The sequence below is a fragment of the Lithobates pipiens genome, unplaced genomic scaffold (genome assembly GCF_037356315.1).
Source record: "Lithobates pipiens isolate NorthernLeopardFrog02 unplaced genomic scaffold, aLitPip1_a1.2 Scaffold_10, whole genome shotgun sequence".
Taxonomy (NCBI): domain Eukaryota; kingdom Metazoa; phylum Chordata; class Amphibia; order Anura; family Ranidae; genus Lithobates; species Lithobates pipiens.
In genome coordinates, this window is record NW_027507686.1 from 28,218,868 (window position 1) to 28,238,117 (window position 19,250).

At 43.9% G+C, this 19,250-nt stretch overlaps 1 protein-coding gene across 1 annotated transcript in view; it reads left to right on the forward strand.

The window, feature by feature from the left end:
• The window catches only part of CIBAR2 (CBY1 interacting BAR domain containing 2), a 57,057-nt gene that overhangs the window by 22,345 nt on the left and 15,462 nt on the right, over nucleotides 1–19,250 (forward strand). The window contains exons 5-6 of the mRNA XM_077453340.1: nucleotides 4,430–4,435; nucleotides 12,230–12,253. Of these exons, the coding sequence (XP_077309466.1) occupies nucleotides 4,430–4,435; nucleotides 12,230–12,253 (30 nt within the window). The remainder of the gene's footprint in view (nucleotides 1–4,429; nucleotides 4,436–12,229; nucleotides 12,254–19,250) is intronic.

Sequence of the window (19,250 nt, forward strand, 5' to 3'; positions counted from 1 at the left end):
CACCCAGTTTGTTTCTTAGAACAAAGTCCCCTTTTTCAAGGATGCAATTCAGATAATATTAGTGGTGGTCAACTTACTAGATATAGGAGGTTCAACTTAGACCCCTAACATCCCCAGGGGGCTACACATAATGTTCAATATATTTGTATGTAATGCAAATACAAATATTCGCAGGCCGAAAAAAAAAAAGTGTTACAATTTAAATTAGTGAATACGGTTTACAAAAAGATTTTTTTTGCAATTAGCATGATATGATTTAGAAAAAATTAAAAACTCTAAAACAAAGCAAAGACTTTCCAAATAAACTTGAACCTATCAGAGCCCCCCTCACATCAGAGCACTCTACATCAGAGTCCCCATTAAAACCTTCCTTACATCAGTGTCCACCCTTGCATGAAAATCCCCCCTTGAATGGGGACCATCAAAGTCCATCTTACATCAGAGAGCCAGATAAAATCTTGCAGCGGGCCTGGCTTGGCTGTAATTTGTAAATCCCTGCTATAGAGGATTGTTAGAGACTGCTAACACACTGCTATTTTACAAATATTCAGGGCTGAAAAAAACTGTTTTAGAAACTAACAAATACATCAATCCCCCCTTTACATTAAAGTCCCCATAAAACTCCTCCTTACACCAGAGTCCTCCTTACATGGCAGTCCCTATCTGATTCCATCTTACATCAGTGTCCCCATCAAAGTCCTCCTGTTATACTTATCTATTTATTACAAGTACTATGCAGTCACCTAAACTCACATTCATACATGCACATACTGGGGACAATTTAGATAGGAACCAATTAACCTACCAGCATATCTATGGAGTTTGGGAGGAAATACCCGGAGGAAACCCATGCAGACACAGGGAGAACATGTAAACTCCAGGCAGGTAGTGCCGTGGTTGGGATTCAACCCCAGTGCTGCTAGGCAGAAGTGCTAATCCTTACATTAGAGTCCCCATTAAAGCCCCCTTACATTAGAGTCCCCATCAAACTCCTCCTTATATCAGAATTCACCCTTCCATGACAATCCCAATCAGAGACCCCTTACATCAGAGGGCCAGCATGTCTTTAGAGTGTAGGATAAAATACCTGATGGAAACCCATGCAGGGACAGGGAGAACATGTAAACTCCAGGCAGGTAGTGCCATTTTTGGGATTCATACTGACTACCTCAGTGCTGCTAGGCAGAAAATGCTAATCCTTACATCAGAGTCCCACCTTACATCAGAGACCTCATCAAAATCCAACCTTACATCAGAGACCCCATCAAAATCCCACCTTACATCAGAGTCCCCATCAAAATCCCACCTTACCTCATAGTCCCCATCAAAATCTCACCTTACAACAGAGTCCCCATCAGAGCCCCCTTACATCATAGTCCCCATCAAAGCCCCCTTACATCAGAGTCCTCATCAAAATCCCACCTTACATCAGAGACCCATCAAAATCCCACCTTACATCAGAGACCCCTTCAAAATCCCAACTTACATCAGAGTCCCCATCAGAGCCCCCTTACATCATAGTTCCCATCAGAGCCCCCTTACATCAGAGTCTCCATCAAAATCCCACCTTACATCAGAGACCTATCAAAATCCCACCTTACATCAGAGACCCCTTCAAAATCCCACCTTACATCTGAGTCCCTATCAGAGTTCCCTTGCATCAGAGTCCCCATCAGAGCCCCCTTACATCAGAGTCCCCATCAAACTCCTACATCAGAATTCATCAGAGTTCACCCTTGCATGAAAATCCTAATCAGAGACCCCCTTACATCAGAGGGCCAGATAAAATCTTGCAACAAGCCTGACTTGGCCCACATGTTGTAGTTTGGAGACCCCTGCTATAGAGGATTGTCAGAGACTGCTAACACACTACTGGAGATGGTCAGAGACTGGTGACATACCATTTAGTTAAAAAATGCTGCAGGAGACTGTTAGAGACTGTGGATAGATTACAGCCATCTCAGAATGTTTACAAATCAATAGCTCCCAACTGTCTCTGATTTGGAGCAATGTCCCTCTGTCCCTCATTTCTCCTCATTTGTCCCTCATTTTGGTCTGATCTATATAGTTGTATATAAAATGCACTTTTTATCTTTCAAAAAAAGTGTTTCCCAGAGCTAAACCTTTCATCTAAATTCTAAATTGCTGCATTTGTAAATTTTAAAAGCCAATATAAAGGAATAATAGTGATAAAAAAAACACTTGTGGAGTTAATTAACCCTTGTTTTTGGTTAATTCTCCTTTAAGGGGGTGTGGCAGGGGGCGTGTCCTATGCCTACCTACGTTTGCTAGTAGGTGTCCCTCATTCCCATCTCAAAATGTTGGGAGGTATGCAAATCATTGCTTTCATTACTGGCTGCTGCCTGGGGTATAAGCTCCAAAGGGCCACATGAGACCCTTGTGCCACCGGCTGGGCACCAATGACATAGGTAATCTAGCAAAGAAACAGATATATCAAACAGATGTATATCCACTTATATACAAGATTACCATATCCCCACATTTTTGGAGATGGGAACAAGGGACACCTATTAGCAAAAGTATGTAGGCTTAGGACACACCCCCTTAAAGGCGAATTATACACAAAAGAAAATGATTAGTTAAAGCCACAAGTGCTTTTTTTTTAATTTACAAATGCAACGATTTAGAATTAGGATGAAAGGTTTAGCGCTGGGAAACACTTTTTAAAAGATAAAAAGTGCATTTTATATACAACATTATAGATCAGAGCAAAATGAGGGACAAATAAGGAGGAAAGAGGGACATTGCTCCAAATCAGGAAAAGAAGAGACCCCCCTTCATTCGGACTTTAAAGGCAACACACACTTGGCTAGTACAAAAAAGTAAATTTTATTGAATATATATAAAAATATTCGATCAAAAAAATGATCGATGATTAAAAAACCAACAAAATGGTTTGAATACAAGAAAAGAAAAAACACAAAATAACAATTTACATGAACAGTATGACAATAAGATAATACTCTCCGGTAAATGATAATCCCCGAAACCCTGTTTTTGATTGAATATTTTTATATATATTCAGTAAAATTGACTTTTCTGTACTAGCCAAGTGTGCGTTGCCTTTAAAGTCCCAATGAAAGGGGATCTCTTCTTTTCCTAATTGTATACTAGGGATGTGGCAACCACACTTCTGGGATCTGACATGATAAAACCCTCTCCTTTGCTATATTGCTCCAAATCAGGGACAGTCCCACCAAATCAGGGACAGTCCCTCCAAATCATGGACAGTCCCACCAAATCAGGGACGGACCCTCCAAATCAGGGACAGTCCCTCCAAATCAGGGACAGTCCCTCCAAATTAGGGACAGTCCCTCCAAATCAGGGACAATCCCAGCAAATCAGGGACAATCCCAGCAAATCAGGGACATTCCCAGCAAATCAAGGAACAGTCCCAGCAAATCAAGGAACAGTCCCACCGAAATCAGGGACAGTCCCACCAAATCAGGGACAGTCCCACCAAATCAGGGACAGTCCCACCAAATCAAGGACAGTCCCACCAAATCAGGGACAGTCCCACCAAATCTGGGACAGTCCCACCAAATCAGGGACAGTCCCACCAAATCAGGGACAGTCCCACCAAATCAAGGACAGTCCCACCAAATCAGGGATAGTCCCACCAAATCAGGGACAGTCCCTCCAAATCAGGGACAGTCCCACCAAATCAGGGACAGTCCTACCAAATCAGGTACAGTCCCTACAAATCAGGGACAGTCCCACCAAATCTGGGACAGTCCCTCCAAATCAGGGACAGTCCCACCAAATCAGGGACAGTCCCACCAAATCTGGGACAGTCCCTCCAAATCAGGGACAGTCCCTCCAAATCAGGGACAGTCCCTCCAAATCAGGGACAGTCCCACCAAATCAGGGACAGCTGGGAGCTATGGATTACCCATATCATCTGAATTGTATTTACATCCCTGAAAAAAGTGGACTTCCGAGGAATGCATTGGATGAAAACCATTATATGCAAGAGAATGTATAATGGATGGTGTGTAACTATGAGATTGCAGGATTGTAACTGGCAGAATGTATGTATGTTCAAAAAATTATCTTAAAAATAGAATTTGAGATATGTTTTATCGTTGGTGACCATTGCAAGCAATAAGCATATGGTATTTCCCCTGTTTCCCTTATTGTTTATGATGTACATGCCGCTAGAATTCTTTATGGAGGGGATATAGATATGCTTAGAGTAGATGCCTTCCTCTGAATTCCCGGCCACCTTATTCTGATTGTTTGTATCAGGAGTGTCCTCTTCACAGCGGATCAGCTGATATTTCATGCTGAGCTCCTCTGTTTTGGTAGAACAGTTTCCTGGAAACCTGAACACAGCGGTGCCCCGGGGAACAAATCCTGTGTAATCAGCAGAGTGCTCAGAGATCTTTCCTTAACTCCTCTCCCGCAGTCTCAGGTGAGTGTCTTACGTGCGTCATTCAGTGTCTGTGGAGGAGCAGGTAAGTGATTGCATTTCCGCAGAACTTCGCAACAGATAAATGTAAAAAAATGTAGAAAAATGTAAAATAATGCATTTGGGTCGCAAAAATAGGAATGCAATCTATAAACTGGGGGGAGAACCTCTGGGGGAATCTAGGATGGAAAAGGACCTGGGGGTCCTAGTAGATGATAGGGTTAGCAATGGCATGCAATGCTAACAAAGCAAACAGAATATTGGCATTAAAAAGGGCATCAATTCAAGAGATAAAACAAAATTTTCCCGCTCTACAAGACTCTGGTCCGGCCGCACCTGGAGTATGCTGTCTGGGCACCAGTCCCCAGGAAGGATGTACTGGAAATGGAGCGAGTACAAAGAAGGGCAACAAAGCTAATAAATGGTCTGGAGGATATTAGTTATGAGGAAAGGTTGCGAGCACTGAACTTATTCTCTCTGGAGAAGAGACGCTTGAGAGGGGATATGATTTCAATATACAAATACTGTACTTGTGACCCCACAATAGGGATAAAACTTTTTTGCGGAAGGGAGTTTAATAAGACTCGTGGCCACTCATTAAAATTAGAAGAAAAGGGGTTTAACCTTAAACCACGTAGAGGGTTCTTTACTGTAAGAGCAGCAAGGATGTGGAATTCCCTTCCACAGGCGGTGGTCTCAGCGGGAAGCATCGGTAGTTTCAAAAAACTATTAGATAAGCACCTGAACGACCACAACATACAGGGATATACAATGTAATACTGACATATAATCACACACATAGGTTGGACTTGTGTGTTTTTTCAACCTCACCTACTATGTAACTATGTAATAAACAAAGATGATTGTGAAATCTCGTGTTTGATCTTCATTAAATCTGACCTCCGGACTTCACTTCAGTTTTGTACAGTTGTACCAGCTCTTCACCTGGCCTGAAATGGCTTACTCTGATTTCACTGCACACTGTGAGCTTCTGACAATGTGCATTAGAAGCTGCAGCAAGTCAGACAGACCCCACTTCATTTCCTGGCTGGAGGACATCCAGCATCACCTAGTTCTTTCCTCCCGAGCCTGTCTTGTCCTTTTCATTCGTTGAATTGAATTTTTTTTTCCATTACAGAGGCTCAGCATCATATGTGGGTGTTTCCTAGGGTGGTTTGCATGTACAGTAAATTGCTTGGAACACTTACTGCTCCACACTGACACCCACCCATCAAAGCATTTTAATATTTGCAAAACTCCTCTTAAGAGCCAGCCCACTGCTTGCATCAGGACTAAGGGCTCTTAAAGTGGTTGTAAACCTTCATGGTTTTTTTTAAATAAAAATAACAAACCTGTCTATACTTACCTGCTCTGTGCAATAGCTCTTCTTCTGAGGTCCCCCCACCGGCGCTCCAAGCCCCTCCTCTCCATCAGGTCTCACCACGGAAATCTGCTTTCCATAGGGGTACCCGTGCAGGGTCACTCCCAAGTCCCACTGCTGCGTCCATTGACACGGACAGCAGGACTCTGCCCCGGCTAAAGCCCGCTCTCTGCTGATGTCACAGATATCAGTCCAGGCACCGCGTCATCGTGACAATAAAGTCTGGATCCGCCAAGTGCCTGGACTGACACCCGTGTCAGTCTCTCAGCGTGCCGCTGAGAGCCTGAGACTGCCCGCTCTGCCCCTCCACAGCTCAGAGCTCCAATGAGCGCAGAGGGAGATGAGCAGAGAGCGGTGACTGACAGTTTACAGCTCACGGAGCTCTGAAAATCGAGTGATCGGCAGTGTTTGATTGCTTGGTTTTCAGTGTAGAGGCGCCGGGGGACAGATGCATCATCGGACCATAGAATGCGTTACACTAAATCCCTAACACTAAAATCCCTGCATCTACAGATATCCACGATCTAACACAAACGTATCCAGTCCTGTAAAGAAGAAATCAGTATACATACCTTTTCTAAAGCTGATCTGATCCGGTCTCCAGCGGCGGAAACGACTGTGAAATTAATGGGGAGTGACGCCACCCATAGACTTACTATGGGGCTTCCATTGTTGGCTGTGTCCTCTGCACCCACCTCCACAAAGAATCCACAGCTATCAGCTCAGCATGGGATTGGGTTAGCTCAGCTTGAAAAAAAGTATGTATACTGATCTCTTCTTTACAGGGCTAGATAGGTTAGTATTAGATCGTGGATGTCTGTAGATGCAGGGATTTTAGTGTTAGGGTGGACTTCTGCTTTAAGGTGAAAAACCTTAAAGGGTTTGTAAACCCTCGTGTTTTTTCACCTTAATGCATCCTATGCATTAAGGTGAAAAAACTTCTTCTAGTGACCGCCCCCCATCTTACCTGAGCCCTGGAATTACCCACGGTGGAGACGCGCTCTTCCTCTGCCCGGGGTTCTTGGCTCTTGATTGGATAGATTGATAGCAGTGCAGCCATTGGCTCCCGCTGTTATCAATCAAATCCAGTGATGCAGGTACCGGGGGACGGGGCCGAGTCCTACATTCGGCATCTATGGACGCTGAATGCTGGACTCAGGAGCGTATCCGCAAGGTAACCCCCCGGGAGAGCGCTTCTCCTATGGGGTTATACGATGCGGGGAGGAGCCGAGGGACCCTAGAAGTCGAGGATCAGTGCCAAAGGAACTGCAAAGTGGAGGTAAGTATGACATGTTTGTTATTTAAAAAAAATAAAAAATTTAGCTTTACAATAACTTTAAGGCTTTAAAACCACTTTAAGAGAAGTACTGAGGCAGCAAGCTATGTACAATACCCTGCTGACCATAATCTGCTTGTATTGCATAGAGAAGCACAAAGATGACATCACTAAGATAAAGTATGAAAAGGGAAATGTTTTTTTTTAAAAATTGCATTTGCAGTTAATGAGGGATGGATTTAGGAACTAAGGAAGCTAAGATATAAGCAGATAAACTGGAGCTTTAACCCTTGCATGTGCCAAGGCTGTCATGGACCCCCACTGAGGGTGCATCATCATTCAGCCCGGGTTTAAAGTATTACTACACTGCATGATGCTCAGATTTCATTATATGTCAGTTGTTCCGTCACTAGATGAGACAGGGACTCGAATCGCGCTTAAAGGCACAGAGTACACTGGGACTAATGGAGTCACTAGATGACACAGGGACTCGAAGCGCACTTAAAGGCACAGAGTACACTGGGTCTAATAGACTCACTAGATGACAAAGGGGAATCGAAGCACACTTAAAGGCACAGAGTACACTGGGACTAATGGACTCACTAGATGACACAGGGACTCGAAGTGCACTTAAAGGCACAGAGAACACTGGGACTAATGGACTCACTAGATGACAGGGGCATTCTGGGAGGTGTGTTTATAAAAACTTGCAGCTATTCATCCTGTGAAACTGCACATACATTTGTTTTGTGCAACTGGGGCAAAAAGCAATAATATTACACAATTTTTTTTTTCTCCAGGATGAATCTTATTCATTCATACAGAATAAAGTGAACTGGGAAAATACCACAGATTCCCTGTGGCCACGTTTACACACACACAACAGCCTAATAATTGGAATGGGCTGCTGTACCTGCAGGAAATGCAGGGAAAAGTCTCTGCACTTTTTCTAAAATCGCAGTGGCAAGGAAACTACATAGTCTTGTGCATTTCCCAACAAGGGAAACTGCATACATGCCAACCTAGCCCAAAAATAGCACAGTTGGCTACTGGAAGCAAATAATTATTGTGATTGTCAGCTTCATCTAGTAGCCCTAATGTGGTATTTTGCCCACTCCTAACATTTCATAACATTCCACCTGGAGAGAAGGTAGTCCAACAAAATTAAAATGTTGTACCCATCACACAGAATGAATGTACATGCAGTTTCAGAGGATGAATAACGGTGCAATTGTTTTAATAAGTACAACCCTTGGAGTCACTGGGCCAAGTCATGGGAACCGGGAGGACACATGAAAGTACGGGGCACCGGGCCATTAGATAACACGGGAACCAGGAGTGCGCGTGAAGTTACTGGGCACACTGGAGTTACTAGATGACATGAAGACTGGGAGTGCACTTGGATTCACTGAGCACACTGGGTGCACTAGAGCCACTAGGTGAGACAAGAACTATAAGCACACTTGGAATCCTATCCCAGATTACACTACATAGTTACATAGAAGGTGAGGTCGAAAAAAAAGACACAAGTCCATCAAGTCCAACCTATGTGTGTGATTGTATGTCAGTATTACATTGTATATCCCTGTATGTTGCTGTCGCTCATGTGTTTATCTAATAGTTTCTTGAAACTATCGATGCCCCCCACTGAGTCCACCGTCTGTGGAAGGGAATTCTTGTCGCTCTTACAGTAAAGAATCCTCTACGTAGTATAAGGTTGAACCTCTTTTCTTCTAAATGTAATGAGTGGCCACAAGTCTTGTTAAACTCCCTTTCGCAATTTTTGTTTTCTTTGTTGTGGGGTCACCAGTACGGTATTTGTATATTGAAATCATATCCCCTCTCAAGCGTCTCTTCTCCAGAGAGAATAAGTTCAGTGCTCGCAACCTTTCCTCATAACTAATATCCTCCGGACCCTTTATTAGAATTATCATTTTATCTCTGGAATTAATCCCCTTTTTAATGCATGCCAATATTCTGTTTGCTTTAGCAGCAGCTTGGCATTGCATGCCATTGCTGAGCCTATCATCTACTAGGACCCCCGGGTCCTTTCCCATCCTAGATTCCCCCAAAGGTTCTCCCCCCAGTGTATAGATTTCATTCATATTTTTGCCACCCAAATGCATTATTTTACATTTTTCTATATTGAACCTCATTTGCCATGTAGTTGCCACTCCATTAATTTGTTCAGATCTTTTTGCAAGGTCTCCACATCCTGCGGAGAAGTTATTGCCCTGCTTAGCTTTGTATCATCTGCAAATACAGAGATGGAACTGTTTATCCCATCCTCCAGGTCGTTTATGAAATTAAACAGGATTGGTCCCAGCACAGGCACACTGAAGTCATTAGATAACACAGGGATTGTGGGCACACTTGGACTCACAGAGTACACCAGGCTCACTGGAGTCACTAGATGACATGGGGACTGGCAGAGCAATTAGAACTACTGGGAACACTGGGTGCACCAGGGCCACTAGATGACACAAGGACCATAAGTGCTCTTGGAATCCTGGAGTACACTGGGTACACTGTAGTCACTAGATGATACAGGGACTTAAGTGCACTTGGAGTCAGTGGGCACACTGGGCATGTTGGAGTCATAAGATGACACAGGTACTAGGAGCACACTTTGAGTCGTTGGGCACACTGGGCATGTTGGAGTCACAAGATGACACAGGGACTAGGAGCACACTTGGCGTCGCTGGGCACACTGGACAGGTTGGAGTCACAAGATGATATATACTGGGTGCACTGGAGTCATCAGATGACACTGGGACTGGGAGTGCACTTGGAGTCATTGGGCACACTAGGTACACCGAAGTCGCTGTATGACACAAGCACTATAGGCGCCCATGGAATCTTGGAGTACACTGGGCCTACTGGAGTTACTAGATGACACAGGGACTGGGAACGCACTTAGAGTCACAGAGTACACTGGGCGCACTGCAGTCACTAGATGATACGTGCACTGGGAGCACACTTAATATCACAAAGTACCTAGAGGCTGGAGGCAAGGAGGGTGGAAACGAGATACTGTATATACTGCAGCATAGCTACACATTGCTCAAACACCAAGTTACCAATTGCTTCACACGTTAAAGGAGGCACCAATCAGGAGAGACTTCATCTGATTAGTTGTGCCAGTAGCACTCCAGGTGCAACCCAGCTGTGTCGGCGGTCAGGTGCCAGGGAGGATACCCAGCACTGAATAACAGGAAAGGTGAGTGTAACAACCGACAGCTGGAGTGATAGAAATGTATTCACTAAGAAACCAAATGTGTCACCAGGTCTTCGCTGACATGACATGACATGGCCATGTGTGGCTCATTTAAGGGAATTACTCCATACTTCCTGTCCTGAGTACACAACTGGAAGTGAGAGGAAACTTCTCCAGATGGACAAGGTGCAGATTCACTTTAAAGCCCTATTCCTCTTCTTCTGTGGGCATCAGCACTGCTCAGTCCAGGATTACTGTGAGCTGCGGCCAGCATGATAATGCACCTCCCTGATGGGCATTTCTATGATCGCAACAGCCTGGGTTCACAGAATGTGTATTAAATGATGACACTGGGGGTCATTTACCCCAGAAGAGGAGCAGTGCTGGGATGCAGAGTGATGAGTTTGGAGGTGACATCACAGCAAGAGATTTTTCTAAATTTTAGCAATCTGAACTATTATTTATGAAACTTTGCACAAAGGTAAAGTTGGGCTTTAATTAAAAAATAAAGTTTGTCTAGAGCTGAAGATTTATCTTTTTATTTATAGTGATTTTATTTCTTAATAAAGACATATGTGCCCTCACTGTGCCTGTGACACCAGGCTGACGGGGTGAGAATTAACAGATAATAACAATAAATGGTGCGCAATTCTCATCTTGCACCCGTTATATTTTCATTATCACCCAATATAATGACACGTCCCTGTCCGTATGGCTTGCTTGTCTTGACGGGTTTAATTTCATTTCCAAAATTATTATTTTTCTTTTTTTTTTTTGGAACTGAATAAACTTAAAGCTGATCTCCGGACAGAAATATTAAAGTACCTTTGTTACAGTCTTCTTTTACTGTTCATCATGTGTAAGACAGGGGTCCCTCTGCTTTCTGCTTGACCGGGGTCATTGGTCCTGTAATTTGTTTCTGTTTCTAACTGCGGGCACACCTAAATCACTCCCTCTCTATGGGTTGGTTCTGCCCAGGCCTTGCATCTAAATATGCATGGACCATCATTCACTCACACTTTCCAGGTTGGTCCTGCCCGGAGCCAGCCTCTAAATATGCAGACACTGCCCACTCATAGCCCTGATCATTGCAATGAGTGCCTTTTCATTTCGCCTGGCATGTGCAGTAATTCAAATAAGGTTGATGCTGTGTGATCCCAGGACATAGCCCAGGACATAGCATTGATTGGACAGAGCCATGAACCACCCTTCACTCACGCTTTCCAGGATAGTCCTACCCAGACCCAACCTTGAAATATGCATGGATCACCCTTTACTCACACTTTCCAGGATGGTCCTACCCAGACTCAACTTCTAAATATGTATGGACCATCCTTCACTTACACTTTCCAATATAGTCCTACCCAGACCCAACTATTAAATATGCATCCACCCTTTACTCACACTTTCCAGGAAGGTCCTACCCAGACCCAACCTCTAAATATGCATGGTCCACCCTTTACTCACACTTTCCAGGAAGGTCCTACCCAGACCCAACCTCTAAATATGCATGGACCACCCTTTACTCACATTTTCCAGCTTCCTACCCAGACCCAACCTCTAAATGTACATGGACCATCATTTACTTACACTTTCCATACTCATTCTCTAAATATGTAGGGTCCACCCACTTCTGGCCCTGATCCCTGCAATAAATACCTTTTCAAGGTACTATGCAGTTGCAGTAATTCAAATAAGGTTCATGGGACAGAGGGTCAGGATGCGGGACTATTGGCATCTGCAGTCAAAACCCAACAAAGGTTCTTAAAAATTGTTTTGCCTGAAGTGTAATACAATGGCAGTTTCTGATAACCAAACACATCTGCTCAGCACGGAGTCAAATTTATATGAAATTTGTGATATAAGTATTGTTTAGTTGTGTAAAAGAGCTTTTTGTGTTTTCTTGTTGTGGTTGCATTCTAGTCCTCCAGTGAAGCTCAAAACAAGGTAATACCCTATATCTGCTCTAGAGCACCGTTTGTTATCTGCGCATAGCAGTGTCCGCAACTCGTAGCTTGTGAGCCACAGGCAGACATAGGAAGCAGGGACACACACATAGGGTGAGAGAATCAATACTCAGAGCAGCAATTCTGCTTTTGTGGCTGCAAACAGACCAAATTCCCCCAGTGGTAGCTTAAATTTTTGGCAATGCATTTATGAGATCTGTATGTTAAATGTCACGGCTCTGCCCACTTGGCCAGTGAAGGTAAATATCCCCATCAGGGACACATATAGCTTTAAAGACCTCAAAGAGCCTACTTCCCCACTCTATCCGAAATAGACGTTTTTGGCTGAATGTGGGCTTTAATATATAGGGCCTTCCAAAAGGGTGGCTGCTTCGGAGCATAGAGGCCCTCCCGAGCAATCTAACATGAAGATATGAGTTGCATGTGACCCACAAGCCACAGGTTGGAGACCATTAGTGTAGAATTAATTTCCTGTGTTGCGTCTGTAGATTTTAGAACAGAAGACCACGTATAATACGTTCATGTGCGAATCTGTCTGGAACAATTGAGGCCTGATTCACATTTATGCAGGTTGCAATTTGAATATTGCAGGTGCATTTTGCATTTTTCAATACACATTTTTGATCCATTGAAGTCCATGGAACCAAAAACCAGAAAAAAAATCTCTGGCCCTTTCCATAAAATGCACAGATGTGAACAACATCCATAGAAAAACATGTTAAATGGACTGTAGTGTATTTCTGCAAAACAGAAAAGGCACTAAAAATGCATAGGTGTGAATCGGGCCTAAAGGAAAACATCAGGCAACACTAAAACCAGAAAACAATTAAGATAATTTCCATCCTAAATTTGCAAAATACTAAAATATTAAAATTTAAATACTGTAACATTTAAATGAATTCAATTAGTTTAAACAATACAATTAATAATTATATTAAAAATGTAAAGTAATACTATTATTTTTAATAATAATAAATTAACACATAATATAATAAAAAATATGAATTAATTTTTTTATTTTCTAGGTTTTAGATGGAGTAGGGAAAGATAAAAAAAAATTTGGTTGGGTTTTCATTTATTTGGAAAAGTACATAGGTAACGTCGGAACCCTGGGGTTGGCCTGTTGGTATTCATTAGTATTACAATGGATGACAAGGGTTCCCACATTTTTATTGATTTGTAGTACAAGTAAAAGAATCTGATATTAAAGGATCACAATTACAATTATTAGTCTAGATACAAGTATCTCACAAAAGTACACCCCTCACATTTTTGTAAATATTTTATTATATCTTTTCATTTAACAACACTGAAGAAATGACACTTTGCTACAATGTAAATTAGTGAGTGTACAGCTTGTATGACAGTGTAAATTTGCTGTCCCCTCAAATGTCTAAACCACTGGCAACAAAAGTGAGTACACCCCTACGTCTTACCTGTAGGTCCAAGAAATATCTCCTAAACCTACACGGTTTAGGAGATATTTGCCGAAAGACAGGCACCGCTGTCTACGGCGCATGCGCCGTAAACAGCGGCGCGCAGGCGCACTGAGCGCGGTACCCGTCAACGGCGATATGCCGCGCGTGGCGGCTCCCGTGCGCATGCACGGGAGTGACGTCATCGCGGTTTCGCCGAATGACAGCAGCGGAGCGGCGAGACCCACCAAGAAGATGGATGCGCCAGACTACAGGGGACAGCGGTGACTTCGCTGGCTCCTGTGTCAGGTAAGTGACACATAATGGGCTACTATGCGATGCATAGTAGTCCATTATGCTTTACCTTTGCAGGCAATGAAAGAGGAAGTAAACCCTGATGGGTTTACTTCCTCTTTAACCCTCTTGGGCATGGAGGTCACCGGAGCTTCACAGGTTGCCACTGGAGTCCTCTTCCACACCTCCATAACGACATCACGGAGCTGGTGAATGTTAGAGACCTTGCGCTCCTCCACCTTTTGTTTGAGGATGTCCCACAGATGATCAATATGGTTTAGGTCTGGAGACATGCTTGGCCAGTCCATCACCTTTACTCTCAGCTTCTTTAGCAAGGCAGTGGTCATCTTGAAGGTGTGTTTGGGGTCTTTATCATGTTGGAATACTGCCCTGTGGCCCAGTCTCTGAAGGGAGGGGATCATGCTCTGCTTCAGTATGTCACAGTACATGTTGGCATTCATGGGCTCCTCAATGATCTGTAGCTCCCCAGTGCTGGCAGCACTCATGCAGCCCCAGACCATGACACTCCCTCCACCATGTTTGACTGTAGACAAGACACACTTGTCTTTGTACTCCTCACCTGGTTGCCGCCACACACGCTTGACACCATCTGAACCGAATAACTTAATCTTGGTCTCTTCAGACGACAGGACATGATTCCACTAATCCATGTCCTTAATCTGCTTGTCTTCAGCATACTGATTGCGGTCTTTCTTGAGCATCATCTTTAGAAGAGGCTTCCTTCTGGAACAATAGCCATGCAGACCAGTTTGATGTAGTGTGCGGCGTATGGTCTGAGCACTGACAGGCTAACCCCCCACCCCTTCAACCTCTGCAGCAATGTTGACAGCACTCATATGTCTATTTCCCAAGGACAACCTCTGGATATGACGCTGAGCACATGCACTCAACTTCTTTGGTCGACCATGGTGAGGCCTGTTCTGAGTAGAACCTGTCCTGTTAAACCGCTGTATGGTCTTGGACACCGTGCTGCAGCTCAGTTTCAGGGTCTTGGCAATCTTTATGTAGAGCAACAATTCTTTTTTTAGATCCTCGGGTTCTCAGATCCTCAGATTTTTTCAGATCCTCAGATCCTTTCAGATTCTTTGCCATGAGGTGCCAAGTTGAGCGTTCAGTGACCAGTATAAGAGAGTGAGAGCGATAACACCAAATCTAACACACCTGCTCCCCATTCACACCTGAGACCTTGCAACACTAACAAGTCACATAACACCGGGGAGGGAATATGGCTAATTGGGTCAAATTTTGACATTTTAGGGGTGTACTCACTACTGTACAAGCTGTACACTCACTACATTGTAGCAAAGTGTCATTTCTTCAGTGTTGTCACATGAAAAGATAGAATAAAATATTTACAAAAATGTGAGAGGAGTACACACTTTTGTGAGATACTGTATAAATGTACTTCAATGTACATGATCATAATATTATGATCGGGTAGAAAATCGAAAAATACAGGATTATTTAAGACAGCGACTGAATAATTGAGACATTCACAAAGCAGTTTTTTTTTTTATCTCAATAGACCCCTATGTGTCTCCAGTCTTGCAGCTACAGTAATACTGAATGTGGATGGGTCTGGCTTTGGCTCAGATCACACAGTCAGTATGCTCTCAATTCCACCCAGAGACCTTTCCATTGCCAAAAGACATATTTGGCTTTAGCAGGCTGAAAACTGATTGTTAGCTTCTCTGCCAAATATCTATATATAATAACACAGAAGGCAGATGCAAGCACCTACCCCTACAGCTTATCCATAACCCAATCCTGCAGGTTGCCTATGGTTTTCCTTTGTTCTCAAATCTCTGCATTAGTAACACCCTTCATGTTCCTCTCTGGACATCTCTGTCTTAGTGACACCCTTCACGTTCCTCTCTGGACATCTCTGCATTAGTAACACCCTTCATGTTCCTCTCTGGATATCTCTGTCTAAGGCCGCGTACACACGCGGGGACTGTTCGCCCAACTTTGTCCGCTGAACAGTGTTTCGGCGGACAGTCCGCCCGTGTGTGGGCTTTCAGCGGACAGTTTCAGCGAACAGTTTGCTGAACAAGGTTTTTCGGAATTTCCGAAAAACTGTCCGCTGAAACTTGGTTTCAGCGAACAGTTCCCTCGTGTGTAGGCTTGTTCGTCAAACTAAGTTCCGCGCATGCTCAGAAAGGATTTACACGCCGAAAGTTGTAATGCAGTGTATAGGACGTCGTATTTTGCGTCCCGTCGTACGTGCCGTTCACGTCATCGCGCACGGTTTCAGCAAACTGTTCGTTCGTCGTGTGTGGGCAAGTCCGTCCATGCTAATTTTGAGCGGACTGTTTGCTGAAACTGTTTGACGGACAAAGTTGAGCGAACAGTCCCCGCGTGTGTACGCGGCCTTAGTGACACCCTCCATGTTCCTCTCTGGACATCTCTGCCTTAGTGACACCCTTCACATTCCTCTCTGGACATTTCTGTCTTAGTGACACCCTCCATGTTCTTCCCTGTATATCTCTGCCTTAGTGACATCCTTCGCGTTTCTCTCTGGATATCTCTGTCTTAGTGACACCCATCCAGCATCATCTAGCCCCTTCCTTCACTGTCCCTAGCCTACCCCTTTTTATTCATTGGATTTCAGTTCTTTCAATCATGGAGGTTCAGCACATGTGGGCCTTATCTATGGTGGTCTGCATGCAAATACTGCCTGCCTATGACCATCCCCTCCTTCAGACTGGCACCCACCCATCAAGGCATTTTGATATTTGCATTACTCTTCCCAAGAGCCACCCACTGCTTGCTTCAGGTCTGAGGGCTCTTGAGTGGAGTACTGAGGCAGGGTGCACCCTGCCAACCCCTCCCGCCATCCATGATCTGCCTGCATTGCATAGAGATGCACAAAGACCCAGTTATGATATTACTTGGTCTATAATAATAAATGTAATGAAAACATAGAAGCTTTATTTAAAAATATCATTAGCATGTTGATGGGGGAGGAACCAGGAAAGATAAAATATCAGCAGATTAAACGTAAACTTTAAGGGTGCAGTGGGCTTTCAGTGGTCCCTGAGGATATTGGAAGCTCCTCTTGACTATTTTGGACCTGTCCTAATTGCCCCCCATATTCTGGAGATAGATATCTATATCCCCTTAGATATCAAAGAACAGAGGAACCCCAACGAAAACCCTTCTTGATAAACAAAGCCATATGACCACGGGGTCAGCACAATAATGTGGAATTGTTCAGTATAGATGGTACAAAGTAGATGGCCTTATATGCCCCTTCTATAAAGATGATGAGCGCTTATTATGAAAGTCTAGATAACGTTAATTCCCATGGAGGTGCTCTGCGTTATCTCATTATGCCTGCGAGCCCTCATTAGAGCGTGGAGCGTTTGTTTTAACAAGTTGTAATCTCTCCTGCTAATCAGATAGATCTCTCCCTCTGCCTGTAATCAGCTCAATGTGTCCTCCTTCCCTGGATTATCCCTAGTGCTACTTCTGCTTGTCTGACAATTGCAAGGTGCAACAACGAACAAAGTGACAGGCAGCTGGCTGGCACCTAGTGCCAGGGCCTCTAATAAGGCAGTACAACTGGTCCTGTTGTACTGGGCCCAGACCTCATCATCTAAACAGGGAGGCTCGGGGCAGACTTATTGTTCATTTCTGCTTAAATTAATAAATTTATTTTACTAGACCAAACCCACGCTCCTATTTGCTTACCAGGGCTTAAACTAAATTTCCCTGGACCCCATCACATCAACAGAGCAGCTTAGGAAGCAGGAGCAGAGGAGGACCTTTTTTTTTCATTTTTGGAGTGTAGACGGATATAGTCAGTGGCGCAATTCCACTGCACCTTGGGGTGGTGGTGTCCGTGGGGTTGGGGGACCCCGTCAGGATGACCATACCTGGCCCCATGATTTATAACAGCATCCCTGCCTGGTGCAGACCGGCACTGGTACGGACAATGGACCAGACCACTGGAGACATCACTGCTCCTCCACCCTGGTTACTGCTGTTGGGTAGGGCAGTCCTCAAGAAGTAGGGTTGGTCAGTATAGAATGGAGGAGGTAAGGGCAGGCTCTAAGGTCAGTTTGTACCCCTTGCCGAATACATAAAGACAGGGCAGCTGCCCCCCCCCCCCCAACTTAATAAACCCAACAAATTATTTTAACATTGCTTCCATGCATCCACGAGATGGGGGACATTGTGTCTGCTGTTTGGGTACCAAAATCTTCTGTTTGGGTGAAGACTCTTCACAGTCAAATACATGCTGGTGATGTTCCTTTTCTGAATCCAGCACTGGGACTGCTCAGGTGGCTGTATGAATGCAGACCCCTCCATCTAGCTGTCTGATATTATAAGGCAAATGGCAGGTTTTTATTTAGACTACAAAAAGATCAGAATCTTCTGTAAAGTTTGCATCTGTGCAAAGTATATAGAGCATATAGTGTATAGAGTATATAGTGTATAGAGTATATAGTGTATAGAGTATATAGTGTATATAGAGCAGCCTTTCTCAATCTTTTCAACACAGATGAACCCTTGCAAATGTCCGGCCAACAAAGTTTGAGAGCTGGATATAAAATTTTCCGGCAACATGATCTGATCGGACTTTGTCCGATCGTTTGTAGAGAATTCCGATCGGACAAAGTGCCACGCATGCTCAGATCAAATTACGAGACCAAAGCTATTGGCTACTAGCCTGAACGTAGTCCCATCGTAATGAACGAACGTCATCATGTTCCAAACTATCGGATTTTCCGACAACTTTGTCCGACCGTGTGTATGCAACACCAGTTTCGGACAGTTTCGGACAAAATCCGTCAGAAAAAATCAGACGGATTTTGTGATTGTGGAATTTCTGACCGTGTGTACAAGGGCTTAGAGATAGCAAAAAGGATCAATGGTGTCAGTCTGAACTTATTACAGAGGTAAAAATTGCTGATTGCTCAAGGAACCCCTAGCAACCTCTGGAGGAACCCTGGTTGAGAAGCTCTAAATTAGAGCATTGCAATTTAGTTCAAAAGGGATCTACAAAATGTTATTTTTTACTAGAAATATTTTCTATTGCAGACTATAAATTATAACAAAATCGCACATCCCCAGCATCAATTTGTAATAATATTATTTCCTGTTGTATGAATGACAACATTCATTGAAGCTCTGGTGCCCAACCTGTGGCCTGGGGGCCACTTGCAGCCCATTGGCACTTACTGTGACATTAGTCTGAGTTTTCCTTACCTAGGTTCTTATTCAGGTCAGTGAAGGAAAATA